Below are 18,452 nucleotides of genomic sequence, written 5' to 3' on the forward strand. Positions count from 1 at the left end.
TTCAAATTTTGCTTTTTAGAACTTTCTAGAATATCCCCCCCCCCATATTGTTGATCTGCTGTTGGTGGAATCTGCAGATAAGAAGGACCAGCTGTATTTGCTTTTTATGACAGTAACTGCTGAATGCAGGCTTTGGAAGATGGGACATTGTTGAATATAGTAGGGTGTAACATTATCAATTACCTTGCACTGATAGTTCCCACTGTGACACTCTGTGGTGCCTCAACAGTCAGTCTTTGAACCAGGACACTGACCATCCAGGTTTTCTTCATCTTTTTCTTCTTCCTCTAAACTGGGAACATGCTGTAAGATAACTGTTGGGAGTAGATCCAGAATTGGACACCCTGTGGGGTCTTTGAGCCTTCTTTGGGTTGAAAACAATAAGTGAAATCCTCTTCCTGTCCCTTGACCTTCCCCTGTCTCAGCTCAATACCTGGTGGCTCCTGCCTCTCAGCCACAGGTGAGTGTGGAAACAGGGGACAGCATTTTTGAATCTTTCAGCTGTAAAACTTTGGTTGAATTAGTTGAAGGCCATTTATACTTTGTCATGAGAATTAATAAATTCCTCCATATCTGCAGATTGATAAGTTTGACTTTTCAGCCTCCTCTCTCTAAAGAGAGCTCTGGTGCTGAGAGCTGTTCATTTCCTGTAGGACTCAGGGGCAGACAGAGAGCCACCCTGTGTTCACACTCGTGATTTACCGTGTCCCTGCGCATCCCATCTTCTGCATCTGTAAACAGCATGCTGTGGTGTGCAGGTATAGTTGAGGATGAAACTATATTCCAGGCAGGAATGAGATTCTTTATAGTCTTTACCTCCTGGTGTCCCTAGAATCAGACCTCAGTGCCTCTTCCACCCCCCTTGCCCCTTTCACTGTCTTCCCTGCCCCGCAGTCAGGGACTTAGGGAGGACACGAGGCCAGCGTGGCCACATGCTCCTGTGTGTCCTCCTCTCGGCTCTGCACGTGCACTGGTGTCTCTCCTGCCTCCAGGCCCGTGCCTGTGTTACTGCGTCAGTGGCACCTTCCCCAGGCCATCACAAGTCTTGTCTGTCTCCACATTCCCCACCACAGGCGTGCCCTTCCTCAGTGTCAGTGGTCACAGCAACCCTGCCATTCTTTTTCACAGTACTCGCCCAAGTGTTGCTTAATCACTTGGAGGACATCATGTGGACTACAGAGTCCCCAAGCGTGGCTTGTAACTCAGATGGGATGCATTGGCTGAGCAAGTGAGACTATAGGAGTCACATTTTCCTTGTGAGAATGCTAGCTGGTTTCCTTTTCCAGAGTTTTGAAATTGAACTAGAAGCCCCAGAGTAACTGACCATTGTGTGTGGTCAGTGTAGGGTGACTTCGGTACTTGAGTCATTCAGTAAACACCTGTGTGTTAGGAGGACAAGAGTGAAGTAAAGATGGCCCTAGGGCTCCCAGCTGCATGTATAGGGGAGGCTGACCATCAAAACCATGAGACAGATCAGGGAAGCACCAGATACAGCAAATGAAGGTCGTGAAGGTGACAAGAGAAGGGGCCCGTTGTGGCCACCGTGTTGTTCGGAGTATTGATCCTAGGCGCTGGGACAGTGCAGGCTAGGGGTGACTACTGTGGGACCAATGTACTTGAGATGGCAACCCAGTTGGATCTGTACCTTAGAAAAGGCATCCTGGCTCTCACACAGCGCTGCTCACCAGTGCCTCTCTTTCTTGGCCCATAACAGATTAGAGATTCTTGGTTTCCCTGGTGTTCTTGCCACAGTATGAATGAATGGCTTCTCAAAGTTTTCTAAGGAGTTTACTTGCCCAGTTCTTACAGGCTTGAAAGGATGTTTTGGTTTCTGTCATAGACGTACTGGTTTAAAATAGAGATGAAGCAAAGTTAAAGGGTCAGATTTTCTGTAGAAAAAGTATTCATTTTTTTGAGCAGAAAATTTAACTTCCTTGGCCCAAAGGCCCCTGTGGGCCTGCCTTGAAGGTGAAGGAAAATGGTTGTGTCCAGAGTCCACCGTCCTTTGACTTTGCTGAGAGTCCACTTGAAAAGAGAAAAGGCACAGCCCAGCCCTGAAGCTTTAGAAGTCATTTACTTTGACTCCCTCTTGCCTTGGGGACACTGCTTGAAGATTTCCAGAATGTCATTACTTAATGGAAAACATGGGGCTGATTCCTCCTGGTGGGATGTGCTTGGCTCCACCCTCTGGCGGCTTGCATTCTTGTAGCCCATAGAGCTCCACTGCCCTAGAGCCAGACTGTCTCCTTCAGGGTGGGGTGGCTCCTGTCCCTTGCTTGCTGTAACTCACCTGGCTCGGGCTTGGCTGTGTAATTCTAGAGCTTCTTTCTGGGAGAGATCTAAGGAGAAACCAGACTGTGCATCAATCTGTATCCTCATAGCTTAATTCCTCCCTTCATCATGGGTCACAGTTAACATTAGTCCCCTTGTGCTCCTCTGGACATGTTGGTCCTGCTGCATAGAAACCCTCCCCCAGCCAACTCCACGTGCTCTTTTTTTTTTTTAAATAAATTTATTCTCCATGTGTTCTTAGATCCCACTGACATATTTCCTTCTCTGTGTGCTGCCCCTCTGTCAACGCTTATGTCCCGCACTCAGCATATCTTATATCTCTGTGTATCTTGCTCATGGCCACCAAACTCAAGGCTCCTGGCCAGCTGGTGTGTTGCCTGTGTCATTTGTCCTTCTGTCTCCCTCGTATTGGCCCAAAACCCCAGTTTCTGTTTCTGCCCAGTAAGTGATTACCTCCATTCACTTACCTGTGGAGGGCTTCAAGGGAACGCTGCATAGTCTCCGCCGTCTTGGGGATGCCTCTCCATCTTCCCTCCCTCTTCCAGCAGTTTCCTGCACATTTTCCTAGCCTACTGGCTTCCCTGGGCTTCCCTAGTAGCTCAGCTGGTAAAGAATCTGCCTGCAATGCAGGAGACCCCCAATTCAATTCCTGGATTGGGAAGATATCCGCTGGAGAATGGATGGGCTACCCACTCCAGTGTTCTTGAGCTTCCCAGGTGGTTCAGCTGGTAGAGAATCCACCTGCAATGCCAGAGACCTGAGTTTGATCCCTGGGTTGGGAAGATCCCCTGGAAAAGGGAACATGTACACATTCCAGTATTCTGGCCTGGAGAACTCCATGGACTGTATAGTCCATTGGGTCGCAAAGAGTCGGATACGACTGAGCGACTTTCACTGGCTTCCCCACCGGCAACCTGGCAGTAGGTCTCGCCTGGCTCCCCTCTGAAGAGGATCACAGGGCAAGACCAGGTTGCCCTTACAACTCCTACTTTATTTTTGTCATGTCCTATCTTGATACTTGTATCCTTTACTGTGTTGTTTTTTTAATCAGTTTACTGTTTTGTTTATAGTACCTTTATTTTGAAAGGAAACTAAATCAGGAGTCACGCGTGGATATTCAGTTACATTAGAAACCATGAGAGCAAAACAGTGTTGTTAAATTTCATCCAGAAAATAGTATTATTGCCTGCTGACACCTCTAAGTACAACCTTTAACACTGGTACAAACAGGAGCTTTTCTTAGCAATCAATGCTGGGGTAAGAATAAAAAGAAATGAAGAGGGGAATAAGTAATTAAATGGCAGCTACCTAAAGGTGGTCTGCACTCGCCTGCTGCCGTCAGGGACGCAGTTCTGTGAACTCGCCTGCCTGAACTTTGCCATGCCTTATTACTCTGCGGGTGGCTGTAAGACCTAGCTTCTGTGAGATTGAGGTCCCGTTCTTTTATCAGCTAAACCTCAGAACTAGAGAAATTTCTTCTCTTCCTTGTCACTCACTTCAGGAGTGAAGGCATGCTTTTTGTGTGCAAGGTTCCACGTGCGGCCAAATGCAGCTTCCAGGGGGCCGCCCTCCACATCCTGCTTCACCTGAGGTCAGCAGTGACATGCTCTCAGCCAGATTCCTCCCTTCCTCCTGAGTCACACTCAGTGTTGGGTGATTCAGCTTAAGCCCTCGTCCTCTCCACCTCTGTTCTCTGAGCACTCTTTCTGATGACTCCACACCTTATCCCACCCAGCCTTTGGAGGCTTCCCCTCCCTGAATCTGTATGTGACCTCCTTCCTCCTTTCACTGGGGTGTGTTTACTCACCTTAAGGCTCCAGTGTCCACCCCGTCCTCTCCAGGCTCCCAGCCCGGTGTGCTTTATGTACCTCCCTCCCATTAGGAGCACCTCCATCCCCACTGTCCCACCACAGCTCATTGCATGACACGTTTTCAGGACCACATGGCCCTTAGTTCTGGCCATACTTGTACCAGAAGTCCCCTTGGTGGAGAAAGGAAAGTGCCTTGTATCCTCAGAGCCTGAGGCAGACCTATCCTGTCACGTCTGCCTTTGAAAACTATTGTATTTCAGTAGTTGTGGTCCTGAGAGCTTGTTGTGCTATTGCAATATTCACTGGCCCACCAGCAGATTAAGTTGCTTCTGGAAATGCCCGTTCGTGGTCCTCAGCTCCTAGCACACTGCTGTCATGGCTTGGAGGATGCTTTCCGCAGGTTGCTGGCCCATCAGTCTCCATCACACTTTTATGCCGGACACCTGTCTGGTTTTAACTCTGGGTGCCCCTTCTTCATCTCCAGCACCATATGTGCAGGAGAGGTACCAGGAATCAGCTTTGCACGTGCAAAACCCCTTTTCCTGTAGGCATTGTTAGAACTGGGTTGGTGTTCTCCTTGTAGAGAGCTTAGAGGTTGCTGTAGGAGCTGTCCCTTCCTTCTTGGGTCTTGGGAGTTACCTGGAGGGCATAAACCTTAAAGTCTTACTAGCATATTGGGAGCAGCTGGACATCATTGAATAGATGCATGACCACCTCTAGACACCTAACTGGCACTGCTGTAACACACCCTTTCTCTAGCATTGACAGTATTGACCTTTCCTGTGAGTTAAATGATGAATCACTTATTCAGAGTGATGGGTTTTTGTTTGTTTGAGTGATTGGTATCCCATCTCAGAATAGGCAAATGGCACTCTTTCCTGGTGGTTCAGAGGTTAAAGCATCTGCCTGCAGTGCGGGAGACCTGGGTTTGATCCCTGGATCGAGAAGATTCACCCGGAAAAGGAAATGGCAACCCACTCCAGTACTCTTGCCTGGAGAATCCCATGGACGGAGGAGCCTGGTGGGCTACAGTCCATGGGGTCACGAAGAGTCGGACACGACTGAGCGACTTCACATTCACTTTCACTCTTAAGTTTTATATCTATATGGTGAAAGGGGGTAGAGAACAATGCTTCCTCTTAAAGCAAACAAGGATTCAGATCCCTAGGATCCACAGTCTGCCATGTGATGGCCATGGGCTCCCCATGTGTGTTCCTGCCCCCGCATCAGCCTTTTCTTCGGAGCAGCGCTCTCTTCTTGGGTTGTCTAGCCACTTGATAGCTAGGTCTGTAGTCAGCCAGAGCACCCTGGAAGGAAAGCGGTCTCCCTGGCCGTGTTGGCTTTGTCAGGCCTCAGACCAAGAGGTTCAGCTCTCCACCCCCTCCACGCCATGACGGACTTCACTACTGAGTTGCTTTTATGTAGTGAGTTCTCACCTTGTGCATTTAAAAATTCAGTGATTTTCCAGTCCTTCCTTGGAAGGACTGATGCTGAAGCTAAAGCTGCAATACTTTGGCCATCTGATGTGAAAAGCTGACTTATTGGAAAATACCTTCTTGCTGGGAAAGAGTGAAGGCAAAATGAGAAGGGGGCAGCAGAGGATGAGATGGTTAGATAGCATCACCGACTCAGTAAACTTGAATTTGAGCAAATTCGGGAGATACTGGAGGACAGAGGAGCCTGGCTTGCTGTAGTCCGTGGGGTCACAGAGAGACATGACTTAGTGACAGAACAACAACAGTAACATTTTGCCAGAACTGCATTTATGGAAACCATTGTGAAAACCTTGTTTTAAATTACACTTGGACTGAACCAGAATGCCTAGTATGTGCTGAGCGTCTTCCAGAAAGAAAGCTGGGACAAAGCGAGCCAGCTTGCCCCATTTTTTCTTGTCCCCTCTGCCTGCCAGAGTCCTGTCGTCCCTCTTTGCCTAAGCCCTTGCCTGACTTCCTCAGCTACGGAGGTTTTCTTACCCTCACTGAACTCCTGGATTTATTACTGGAGTTGCTCGTTACATGGAAGCAGCTCCTGCCTCACTTTCTGATTGTTCCTTCTTGCTAGTAGTAAAGTGTCAGAAAAGTACTGCACAAGAGTGCAAATGATCAGTACGCTTTTAAGCAGATGTTTCTTCTCATTAAAAGAATGAAAAGTAAGGGGTGGGTTAGTGTGTTTTCTGAGGGGCCGTTTGACATTAAAAACATGAACCCACTTCCCTGTGGTTGTCCTATAGAATAACTGGACAGGTGCACAAAGCCACCGTTGCAAGAATGTCCATAGTATGGCTTGAAGCAGGGGTTGTTGGGGGCAGTGCATGGACAGAGTGCTAATAAGGCACTGATTGGGGTGGGGGCAGGTCACATGTACTGTCCCCCACCCCAAGCCCCCAAAGAATCACAGGAAGTGCCCCTCTATCCCTTTATAAACAAACTTTGAAAAGCTGGTTAATAAAACAGTAGGTCAAGTATGGATTCATTTTTATGTTATCAGCAGTTACCGTGTGGTATCTCTTTAATCTCCAAACCTACATTATGTAAGTTACCAAGAAAATATTTTTCGTAAGTGTGAGCACTCAGCAGCGGACTGTGTGGGCTAAAAAAGGTTCAGGCAGTCTGGCCTTCCTGCTTGGCCCCCACTCACCAAGTACAATTACCGACGTGGCTAAATGTTTCATGAGCCACAAATATAAACAAAAATATTAATGAAGAGATAATTTGAGGCTTGCAAATCATCCTCTCTCACAGTGTCCACTAAAAACTCAGAGGTGAAAACTTGGTTTGTTGTTTATTATATCCACCTTCCCCTGAACTCCTTAGCTCCCACAGCCCCTTTCAGCCCCTGGCTGACTTGAGACTCCATGGCCTGGCCCTCAAAGTTGATTCCTGGTTCTCTTTCCTACTGGATGATGAATCTTTGAGGGGAGCAGACAGTGGGGCCCTTTTAGTCAGTGCCTGGAGTGTCTCTCCAGCCGACCCAGTCGGTCTTCATCAGAGGGGCTCGGCCTTTGTAGGCCACAGCCCTCGGGGCTGTGTCATTGTGAATGGCTCCGCTCTACTGCCTCATCTCTGACAGTGGCTTTTCCTTTGTAGATTGCCCAGTGAAGAATGTGATGGGATCAGTAGCATGTCTGCGGAGAGTGGCCCTGGGACGAGATTGAGAAATCTGCCAGTAATGGGGGATGGACTAGAAACTACCCAGATGTCTACAACGCAGGCCCAGGCCCAACCCCAGCAAGCCAACACAGCCAGCACCAACCCCCCTCCTCCGGAGACTTCCAACCCCAACAAGCCCAAGAGGCAGACCAACCAACTGCAATATCTGCTCAAAGTGGTGCTCAAGACACTATGGAAACACCAGTTTGCGTGGCCTTTCCAGCAGCCTGTGGATGCCGTCAAGCTAAACCTCCCTGTGAGTAATCTGGGCAGGGTCCAGGGCTGCCTTCCTCCAGGTCTCCTCCTGTGTTGCTCCTGTAAGGATGGATTGATGGGAGGGTGGAGCCAAACTCCAGTATCCTTGAGTGAGGGGTTTTAGCAGTCCTGATGAATGGAAGTGGGGAAAGAGAGAAGTGCTGACTGAATTAAATAGTAACTGGTTTCTTTGATGCTACGATTCTGGGACATGTTGTGTGACGAGATTGAAATAGAAGTGGAGGGTTGCTTGCAGTTTGCCCTTGCTTCGGGGGACTTGAAGTGGGGTCACTTGGTGGTCCAGGCCCTCCCTCCACAGACTTGGTTGGCCAGACCGACCCAGTAGGTTCAGCAGACGTGGTTGGTCAGATTCTGAGAAGAATTGGCTTGCTGCAGTACCTGTTCTGGTACTGGCATCCTCGTTGTCACCCAGAGCATGGGCAGGGAAAGGTGGCAGGATGGAGCCAGGTACACGGAGGTGGCCTGGATTGAAGAGGGGTGTGTTGTGGCCATGTTACATCTGCTGTTATTCTTTTGTGCCCCTGTTCCTCTCCTTTTTGCTTTGTGAGTTCTCTGTTTGCCCACATTGCTAGCAAATGGCTCTGGAAACTCAACTTCTGCCTTTAACTGAACCTCGGGGAGGAAACAGGATAACGTGTTAATTTTTTCTTTCTTCAAAGCATCAAGGACTAATTGTCTTTAAATTGTCTTCTGTTGTTTGCCAAATCCCACACACACCTGGACAAGGGCGTTGGAATTAGATGATTGTTGCAGCTGACCCAGATGTGAATCTGCGAGGCAGAACTGCACTGGTGCAGGACCCCAGCCTCTGCCAGGCACTTGGTCTCAAGGAGGAGGGACCCATCAGTGCGACCTTCCTTGCTTGACGGTCGCTGTATCTCTGACAGCTGTCCAGTACTGTCTGTCCGTTGAATACCCATCGTGTGCACTCAGGAGGAGAGTCAGGTGGGGGTGCTGCAGGCTCAGGTCATGAACTGGTGGAGGAAAGCCGATGGGAACAAAAGAAGGGTCCTCATGGAATCTGGGCTCCAAAGGTCGCTCTCCTCATTGACCACAGAGGCATTGAGCCCATCACTGGAAGGAAGGAGGCTCTTGGGAGAGCTTGCGGTACCAGCTTCTAGCTAGACTAAAGAGTGGGCTGTGCAGGATCCACAGGTGAGGTGACCTTCCTAGAGCACATGCAAAGAATGGGGAGAGAAGGCACTGTAGTTGGAATCCAATGGGGCCCACAGCTTTTATAGCACTGGAGGGAGCAGGAGGCTAGGAGGGTCACCAACAGAGAGCAGCCTCTCAGGTGTCCACATCAGAGACTACAGGAAGGTCAGAGAGCTGAGGATTCCACCCTGACCCTCCTGTTGGCCTTTAGGAGGGCATTGGTGACCTTAGGAAGCTGTGGCGCAGAAGTAGAAACCAGATTCCCAGCAGTGTGGACAAGAAGGTGAGGATGTGAAGCCACCGGTTCAAGAAATTTGGCTTTGAAGGGAAACTGTGGCAGGGCCAGGTGGAGGAGGGAGGGGTTGGTTTGTTCAGGTGAATGCGGAGGGAGCAGAGGCACGGAGAGCTAAGACGGTGAAGACTGAGCAGAAAGGGGGTCGGGGGACCGGAGATCCTGAGAAGGCGGCCTGCCAGCCAGTGGGACAGACAAGGGTGTGCATGGGCTGGCAGGCTAAGGGGTTTGGGAGTTTGAGGTCATTCTCTGAAGTGGAGGCCAAGCTCCTCTGGGGTCCCAGTGTGACTTGGTGTCACCCTCAGCAGCTCCAATGGAGGAAGAAGAAGCTGGGGGTGGTGGCACTGATCTGGTGCCTTCACAGAGGTGGCCGAGCTAGGGGCTAACCCAGAGGGCTGGGGCAGGGCTCTTTGACTGGGAACAGTGTCATACTGAAGCCCAGTTTCCAGGGACAGCCCCCTCCCCAGGAAATGGGAATAGGGCCATCTCAGGAAAGAGTTTATTCTTTTTCTATTTTCTGATCCCTTCCAGATCTTTACCTGTGTCTCGGCCTCTGGTCCCTGCTGGCCTTATTGGAATGCCTGCTTCTGTCATTCCATACATGTATGCAGATGGGTGGTCGTCTTGCCCCTTAAGCCCCTGCCTCCCTTTCAGTCCCCCCACCCTCACCTGTCGCTGTCTCACCTCCTCCTCCTGCTCTGTCCTCAGCTACTGTCTTGTTGGGCCTCATACCACTGTCGGCACCCCACGGCCGGTTCAAGCGCCTGACACCAGTCTGAGGTGGTGACCCCACGATCTTGGGCCATGGAATAAAATCTGAGTTTCCCCCAGGGCAGATATATTTGGACTTCGTTCTCTTGGGAAAGGTGGTCAGAGCAAATACAGTGTAGAAAGTCTGGTTCAGTCTCCTCTTGAGGCCTGTTCGCCAGGGTACCTAGGCCTGTGCCGCAGCCCCATTTGGGGCAGGGGTGTGAGCTGTGCCAGCTCTCAGGTGTATGCCAGCGACTTCTGTTCCTTTCTCGTGGGTGTCAGAGCAACTCAGAACCTCACACCCTTGGCTTACTTTTTCAGCATTGCTCGCCTCTGTTCTTGGGCAGGACCTCGATGCTTGCCAGAGCACCGACTTGCCCCGCTGCCGTCAGGCTGCCCCTGGGATGTGATGCGGTTCTGGTACTTCACCTGGGCCTGACTGTGGGAGCCTTGGAGAGAGTGGACCTTAATGGGGCGGCGAGCTGTGTGCAGGTGCACCTTCTCGCCTGCCCCTCTGTGGTCCTTCCTCCTGGAAACCCAGGCCCTGTCTGATCATAAGCATTTGCTTGTAAGATAGGTTTAGATTTTGGGAAAGGTATAATGGTAGAAGAGAGTTTGATTGGAAGGGCTTTTGCCACATCTACACCTGCTGTCTGATGTCTTCTGTTCAGCACTTGTAGAATAAGATCCAGAGGTTTGAGGAGTGGGTCTGCTGGAATTTTGGAATTTTTTTTTTTTTTTAAACTAAGAATAGTGAGGACTCTCCATTTGATTCCTCATCTGGCACTTAACCTGGTTAGTTGTTGAACTGTTTCCAGATACTACTGGATCCTTAGTGATAGACTATATGTAGGTAAAAGGAATGGAAGTGAGATGAACTGAAGATAGAGGCTTTTGGTCCATGGTGCTTCAGTGTGACAGGAAGCAAGGGGTCCAGTTGTTGAGGCTTGAATATATTTTATGGATGTGGATAATTTCACATGGTGGGGAGAAAGTAGAAACTCCCGTGGGTTATTTTACCAGATAAGAACCACTTTTTTAAAGGTTGAGTGACTTTGCCTGTTACTTATTCTAAATTGCCACTCAGCTTTTAGCAACTCTTCTGTGAACCACTTTATCTTGGAGTCCATCCATGAGATGGCTCACTGATGCGGTGGCAGAGCTTAGGTCTGCATGTCTGTGGCGTGAGGCTGGGTGAGATCCGCGCCCCACCCGTGAGTGCTGCCTGGCTGCGGAGGTGACATTGGCCTTTTTGCTCTCTCTCCTCTGCAGGATTACTATAAGATCATTAAAACACCTATGGATATGGGAACAATAAAGAAGCGCTTGGAAAACAACTATTACTGGAATGCTCAGGAATGTATCCAGGACTTCAACACTATGTTTACAAATTGTTACATCTACAACAAGGTGAGACGTGGGGGCTGGTGGAGAAGCAGAAGGTAGAGGAGGTGGTGGGCACGTCTGGAACCCATGGGCAGGGGTGCGGGGTGCAGGTAGAGTGGGGTCTGGCCAGAGGAGACCGCTGGCAGCAGAGGTAGGTGGGGCCGTTGGTTTTGCGTGTGAACTGGGTATGTGTCTTTTGAGGCCAGTAGCCTTCTGGCTGTGTTTCTCAGCCGTCCTCGTTAGCATGTGCTTCTGGAAGCATGTGCTTCTGATGCCCTTGGGACTTTGGTTCTTGAGCATGTCTAGTAGAGAAGATGTGAAAAGGACAGTAGTGAATCACTAAAAAGTTTGTTAGGAGACTCAAATTGTCAGGAAGGAATCTACTGAAATGTAGAGAAAATGTAAAGAAAGTGAAAGCTGCTTAGTTGTGTCCGACTCTTTTCGACCCCATGGGCTATACAGTCCATGAAATTGTCCAGGCCAATATACTGGCGTGGGTAGCCGTTCAGTTCTCCAGGGGATCTTCCCAACCCAGGGATTAAACAAAACATATCTCCTGCATTGCAGGCGGATTGTTTACCAGCTGAGCCACCAGGGAAGCCCAGTTGTAAAGAAAGATGTGCTCAGACAGAAACCTACATGTGAGAGAGGGTACAGTGTGGGGCCTGCTGCATTTGCAACTGTGGACATGACCATCAATAATAGCCTGTGGCCGGAGAATCAAGTATCCCCTTGTAGGGTCTTACCTGTAGGCCTAAAGATCACATCTTAACCCAATAGCCAAGCCATTCATCTTTGCTATGCCATGAAGCCAGATCATTTGTTTAAAGTCTCAGCTCTCATCGCTAGGTTTAAGGGAAATATGTACAGTTAGAGTTCTCCATTTAGAGCTGAGTGGGTTGAGGGATGTTACAGGTGAGGTGACAGAGTGGAACCCATGAGGCAGTAAGGAATGGACATTTCCCCAGGCCTCAGTGAGCTGCTTTGGCAACACCCTGGGGAACGTTATTGGAGCCCTGCTCATGTATCCTGTGCAATCCAAGTAATTCTGGTGAAGTTGCATCGTGTCAAGGGAGGGACCCCAGTCTGTGGTTGGCAGTGCTCGATAAATACTGCAGGCATTAGGATGATTTCTCAGGCCAGAAGTTAAAAGGCTGGAGAGGCAGCAGACCTGCAGGCCTAGGCAGCCTCTGCAGTGCCAGGTAGTATAGCTGTGTTGTGGCCCTTTGGAGTTCAGATTGGAGGACTCTGAATACGATGCTCCACACTTTGGGACCTAGGATGGGGAGCTCTTGTTCTGTCTAGAAAGGTGGGGAGGGCTTGCCAACCCTCACTGTGTGTGTCTCCTCTTTTAGCCTGGAGATGACATAGTCTTAATGGCAGAAGCTCTGGAGAAGCTCTTCTTGCAAAAAATCAACGAACTGCCCACTGAAGAAACTGAGATCGTGATAGTCCAGGCAAAAGGAAGAGGACGTGGGAGGAAAGAAGCAGGTAGGGTACCTTCAGTGGCCCTGGCACTCTTAGCTTCACATTGAAACAGCAAGAAAATTGGCTTTCTCTCTCCCCAGTTGGCTAGCCTTCTCCGAGTTCATTGGGAGACTAGAGTGGTGGGAAGACGGCTATATTATTTGCTACCTGTGTTGTTGCTGTTTTGGATATGGTGGAGCCAGGTTCATCAGGGGAGCCAGCTCAGAGGGTCATTTGACCCTCCAGCAGAGTAGAAAACATTGGGCCTTGCCTTTCTCGATGGACTTCAGTTAAAAAGAAAGTGTAACTTTTTTTTTTTTTTTTAAGTATTTCACAATTTGAGTTCTTCATCCCACCGATGCCATAGACCGTCTTTTTCATTTTGGGTAAAATTGATCTGATCAAGGGCAGTCTTAGTCTTAATTAATCCTAGAGCCTTAAGGTTTGTCACTTGAGTTATCTTAATCCACTTGTGTCCGAGTCATACCTGCTACTGGATAGTCTTCTGAAGTCAAACTCTCTCTGTCTTAGCTCCCACCCCGCCCCTGCCCCCCAGCCTGACATACCATTCTGAAGGCCAGTTGGTAGGGAGTAGCCTACTCGTGAAATGTTTCTGTACAGGAAGTTTTCACAGCTGCCTTCTGCATCTTGCCATCTGCAGCACCCAAGTTGCAGAAAGATGATGCTTGCAAGGTGGCCTGTGCTGTGAGTTGTTTGCTCTAAGGAGCAAGCTTTCACCTGACTTCCTGTCTTGCTTGGAAGGGGTAATTTCATGGGAGTGAAGGGGGTTGGCTATCTCCGTTGCAGTGCTGAGGGGTAGCCAAGGAGAGCTGGTCTTGAGGGTCACCCCTTGGCTGTGGAACCTGCCCACAGGTGTCCAGTATACTCAGAACCAAGGAGCCGCAGCCTCCCTGCTGGGAGGGGTTTGGGCTTCATTCACCTGGGTAGTTGTGGGACCTTGTGTGTTTTGGCTCACCCACACTGCTGCAGGGAGGCAGTGTGAGCCAGTCCTGAAGGGCAGCAGCTGTCCATCCTGCCCCTGTGATTCAGAGGGATAGTGGGCTGCCAGTTTCCAGAAACCTTGGCTCGGGCTGCTGATCCTGGCCTCCTGCCAGAAATGCTTACTCAGAAGGCAGCGTTTCTGGGAATGAGGACAGCTCTGCCTGAAAGTGCCAAGGAATATTTTTTTGCTATCACTGTCATGGTGCTAAGTCTCAGCATGAGTTTCCTGTTCCTTTGGCTCATGCCTTCATGCTCATGAAGGGGTCTCTGTGCCTGAGTGAGGACTTGCAGCCAGGACACCCCAGGAAGTGTGGCATGTGGTGTGCCACTGCTCTTGGAGCCTCCTAGGACAGGTGGACAGATCTGTCTGAGGGCCAGGGTGTTTGGGCTGTTCCGTCTCTTAGACAAATTGTTCTGGTGACTGTGTGTGCCATGCCCATGGCACTGTGTGCTCACCACGTATGGCAGTGTCCCCACAAGGTCAGCCAGCGTGCAGGCCTGGCATCTAACCACCTGTCCCTTTTATGATTGATAGGGACAGCAAAACCTGGCGTCTCTACGGTACCAAACACAACGCAAGCGTCGACTCCTCCGCAGACCCAGACCCCTCAGCAGAATCCTCCATCTGTGCAGGCCACACCTCACCCCTTCCCTGCCGTCACCCCAGACCTCATCGTCCAGACCCCTGTCATGACAGTGGTACCTGCCCAGCCGCTGCAGACGCCCCCGCCAGTGCCCCCCCAGCCACTGCCCCCACCTGCGCCAGCCCCCCAGCCCGTGCAGAGCCACCCGCCCATCATTGCAGCCACCCCACAGCCTGTGAAGGTGAGCCTCCTGTGTATGTGTGGCCCAGCCTGGCCACTCTGTAGGTCCCGCCACGTCAGCTAAAAGAACCCCTTTCCCACCCCCCCCCCGTTGCAGTGAGGCTTACAGGAGACAGTCACCCATCCTTACCAATGCTTCTGGCTCCCAGGGCACTTGTGGGTATTTCAAGGGGGCATCAAGCTGTGTTTAAATCAGCACACCCCGAAAGCTGTTGACCCAGAGATCCCATAATTGAGTAACACCTTCCAGGTGGTTGCTGCCCCCTTCCCGGTTCTAATGTAGACTGTGTGTTTGCAGATGCCGTCTAAATAGTCTCTGAGTGTGCCTTCCGTGGGTGGCCAGTGACAGGGGTGGGCTCTGGGAGAGGTCCCTGGCCTGTGGGAAATTGCTCTCAGAAGTCTCTTTGGCCTCTGGTGAGCAGATCCCACACTCGGTTATGTGCTTTCTCCTGCCACTGGCAGGGTCCTGTCCCAGCTGCAGAACAGAGTGGTGGGACAGGGTCTCCCTGTTTTCAGTCCTTCACCTTTGGGCCCTGTTCCCTGTTGAGAATTGAGACCCTAGAAAGGACTTGGCTTCAGGAGTGACCCTGAGGGCCCGCTGTGCCAGCCACTGCCTCTGACCATGCCTGTTGCGCCTGTGCTCTTGGCAGACAAAGAAGGGGGTTAAGAGGAAAGCAGATACCACCACCCCTACCACCATTGACCCCATTCATGAGCCGCCCTCACTGCCCCCGGAGCCTAAGACTGCCAAGCTGGGCCCCCGGCGGGAGAGCAGCCGGCCTGTTAAACCCCCGAAGAAGGACGTGCCTGACTCGCAGCAGCACCCGGCGCCAGATAAGAGCAGCAAGGTCTCAGAGCAGCTCAAGTGCTGCAATGGCATCCTTAAGGAGATGTTCGCCAAGAAGCACGCGGCCTACGCCTGGCCCTTCTACAAGCCCGTGGACGTGGAGGCGCTGGGTCTGCATGACTACTGTGACATCATCAAGCACCCCATGGACATGAGCACAATCAAGGTGAGTGGATGCGTTCAGGACAGGAAAGGCCAGCACCTCTGAGGCCTGTCCAGGAGGAGACAGTCTCAGGAGCTGTCTAAATCTCCTCACCAACCCAGAGTGGCCTAGTGCCCCCTGCTGGGGGTTGTGGAGGCGTGCAGCCCCCGAGATCCTGGGACCCTGCTGGTCGCGGACAGCAGTGCTGCCCCTGCCCCCATCTGAGGCCAGCCATCTGTGGTCCCGAGGCCCAGTGCCCATAGACACCTTTGCGTGGCAGGCACAGGAGGGTTTGGACAGTGGTGACTTTGACAGGCTCTTGAGAGGCACGTGAGTGCTGGCATTTTAAATATATATATACATATATGTTTTTTTCTTTGGCTGTGCTGGGTCTTAGTTGCAGCACATGGGGTCTTTAGTTGCAGCATGCAGGAGCCAGTTCCTTGACCAGGGGTTGAACCAGGGCCCCCTACATTGGGAGCTCTGAATCTGAGCCACTAGACCACCAGGGGAAGTCCCAAGTGCTGGCATTTTCTTGGCATTTTTGATTTTGTTTATTTTAAGCCTTTGGCATTTTTTCCATGTGGGAGTGGAATAAACCTGTCCAAACTTGGGCAGAGCAGAGGACATTGCTGTGTTCCTTTTGATTGGTGTCCTGTCTGACGTCAACAGGACAAATACAGGCCAGGCCAGAACTAGAGCCAGCCCTCTCTTTACAGTTAGTTGTAGCTTAAGCTTCGTCTCTCTGGATCCTGTGTACTCTTGCCAGGCACAGTGGGTTAGACACTAGCAGGGCATCTCCTGGCCTTGAGACTTGCTGTTAGAGTATCTCTGTGTCCGCTTGATGCTGAGGACTGAGGTAATAACTTCTCCCCATTGAGGTCTGGGTTAAACTCCGAGCCATTGAGAAGTTGACTTGCTCCTGCAGACAGCCCTTCTTGGAGCATAGGCAGCCATGACTAACCAGGACCCGTCCTGTCTTTTTAGTCTAAACTGGAGGCCCGTGAGTACCGTGATGCTCAGGAATTTGGTGCCGATGTCCGATTGATGTTCTCTAACTGCTACAAGTATAACCCTCCTGACCATGAGGTGGTGGCCATGGCCCGCAAGCTCCAGGTGAGGCTCTGGGGCAGCTCCGGGTGTGGCGTCCTGCAGCAGAGCAGGCTGGGGTCCTGGGTGGGCCAGGCCTCTGTGGGCCTCAGCAGGTTTTACTTTTGTCGCTTGCTTTGGTATAATGCCATGTTGCTTTGGAAGAGTGGACTAAAGTCAGAATAATACATATATTTTACATTGGGATTATTTCCTTTTGATTAAGGTAGGGTGGTTGGTTTTGGTCTTGGGCATTTTGGGTTTTGGGGTGTTCCACTGAAAGCCCCCCCAACCCCCCACCCCCACCCCCCTGCATTCGATTCCCCTTGGCCGGAAGAGTGCGCATCCTGTGCATGGCCCAACTCTTCTCCAAAACAGACCTGTCTCAAGTCGGCGAGGGACACTCTTGCCAGGTAGACACTTTGTCCCAGCTGTGAGCTGAAGTAGCTGCTCATTTGCGGGCATTCACTGGAGCCTTGAGAGCCATGATGCGTGCCTTCCCGCTGCAGCGCGGCTGCCTCTAGACGTTCTGTGTGGCTACGGAGCCCTAGTGGGGTGGGATTCTGGCCCCTTCAGGTTGATTCTAGGTGGTGTGTGCTGTGGAGTGCACACGTGGGTGGGGGCGAGGGGGCAGATTACAAAAGAAACGCGTGAACTAGCTCCACTTTTCTTTTTTTGTTTTTTTGTTTTTAAAAAGAAACAAGGAACAACTATGCCCAAATTTCAGCAGAGACATGTCTTTTGAGTAAAAAGATCAGGAGTTAAAAATTATGGAGAATAAAGTCAACATTTAGTACTGTTACCTGTTTTCATTATTATAATTTTTTGAAATCACATATAATGAAAATTCCCAGCCTCTTCTCCCCAAGACCCCAGGTTGCACTTCTGCTTTCAGGGTCAGAGCAGCCTGGACCACCCGTTGTCACACGGTCCAAGTCACACATCCTGCGACAGGCTCTCCTGGGGTCCTGGTGGGGCTTCCTCACCCCAGGCTTTTCTCTGTCAGCTGTGGAATGCTTCCAGAAGCGAGGACTTGCACAGGGCCTTTGATGGCCTTGAGTCGGTGTCTGTCGGAGACCACTCCGGCTCTGCTGTCCACCTGTCTCCTGGCTCCGCTAGCTTCACACACTGTCCCACACTCACCAGCATGTTGTCTCCTGTGTCATCGTCTTGGAGCCAAGATGTTCTTTCACTTGGGCTTGTCTGGGTCAGCCTTTGGTGTCCTGAAACTCTAGGTATTTAAAAAGAAAAGAACACCTGACTGGTATGAACCTGGTTATTGTTAATTAAACATGCACTCAGACTTGAAGGTTCTGATTTCTGCTGACTGTGTACTACTTTATTTGAGGTTTTCTGTTTTTGGAAGGGGCACTCTCTTCAGTTTGGTGCTGTGTTGTCTGCTTTCCTCACAAGGTTGCCTTTTCTACTATTTACTTTTAACATTTGCCATCCTAGCTGCTCAGGCGTCATACCTGTACTGCAGTTCTCAGACATCACCACCAGGTGGCAGTGGTTCCCTCAGAGCCACACACACACAGCATTTTTCTTGTTCTGGAGGTGCCATGAGCATGCCCAAACATGGGATCTACTCATAGCACGGACACCGAGGTGTTTGCCACATGGCAGCTCTTTTCTAAATGTTGGTTCCAGATACAAGGCTGGAATGGGACAAGGTCCTTGCCCTCGAGGAGGGTCCACTTAGGTGGGAGGCAGAGGGCAGTGCCCAGTGGGCGACTCAGTGCAGGGCTGCCTCTGCCCCCAGCTTGCTTTGCCCTTCACAGGGTGGGTCTCCATGCTACTGAAAGTAAAACGCCTGGAAGCAGGTTGGGGTGTCTGCTTCGGCAGAGTTGACGTGGCAGGTCCCTTGTGGGCATTTCTAGAACGCACTTCCTATATTTTGTAGCATTTAGAGGTTTGTTTTTCTTCTTTCTTTCAAAGTTCTCCAGGATCAGCATGGTTTAGGGGGCTAG

At 50.7% G+C, this 18,452-nt stretch overlaps 1 protein-coding gene across 1 annotated transcript in view; it reads left to right on the top strand.

The window, feature by feature from the left end:
* BRD4 (bromodomain containing 4) overlaps nucleotides 1-18,452 on the top strand; it is an 87,814-nt gene that overhangs the window by 46,840 nt on the left and 22,522 nt on the right. Inside the window, 6 exon segments of the mRNA XM_059888518.1 lie at nucleotides 7,190-7,508; nucleotides 10,998-11,135; nucleotides 12,467-12,602; nucleotides 14,116-14,405; nucleotides 15,055-15,417; nucleotides 16,381-16,503. Of these exon segments, the coding sequence (XP_059744501.1) occupies nucleotides 7,224-7,508; nucleotides 10,998-11,135; nucleotides 12,467-12,602; nucleotides 14,116-14,405; nucleotides 15,055-15,417; nucleotides 16,381-16,503 (1,335 nt within the window). The 5' untranslated portion in view covers nucleotides 7,190-7,223.

This window comes from Bos taurus, chromosome 7, assembly GCF_002263795.3.
Source record: "Bos taurus isolate L1 Dominette 01449 registration number 42190680 breed Hereford chromosome 7, ARS-UCD2.0, whole genome shotgun sequence".
NCBI classification, from domain to species: domain Eukaryota; kingdom Metazoa; phylum Chordata; class Mammalia; order Artiodactyla; family Bovidae; genus Bos; species Bos taurus.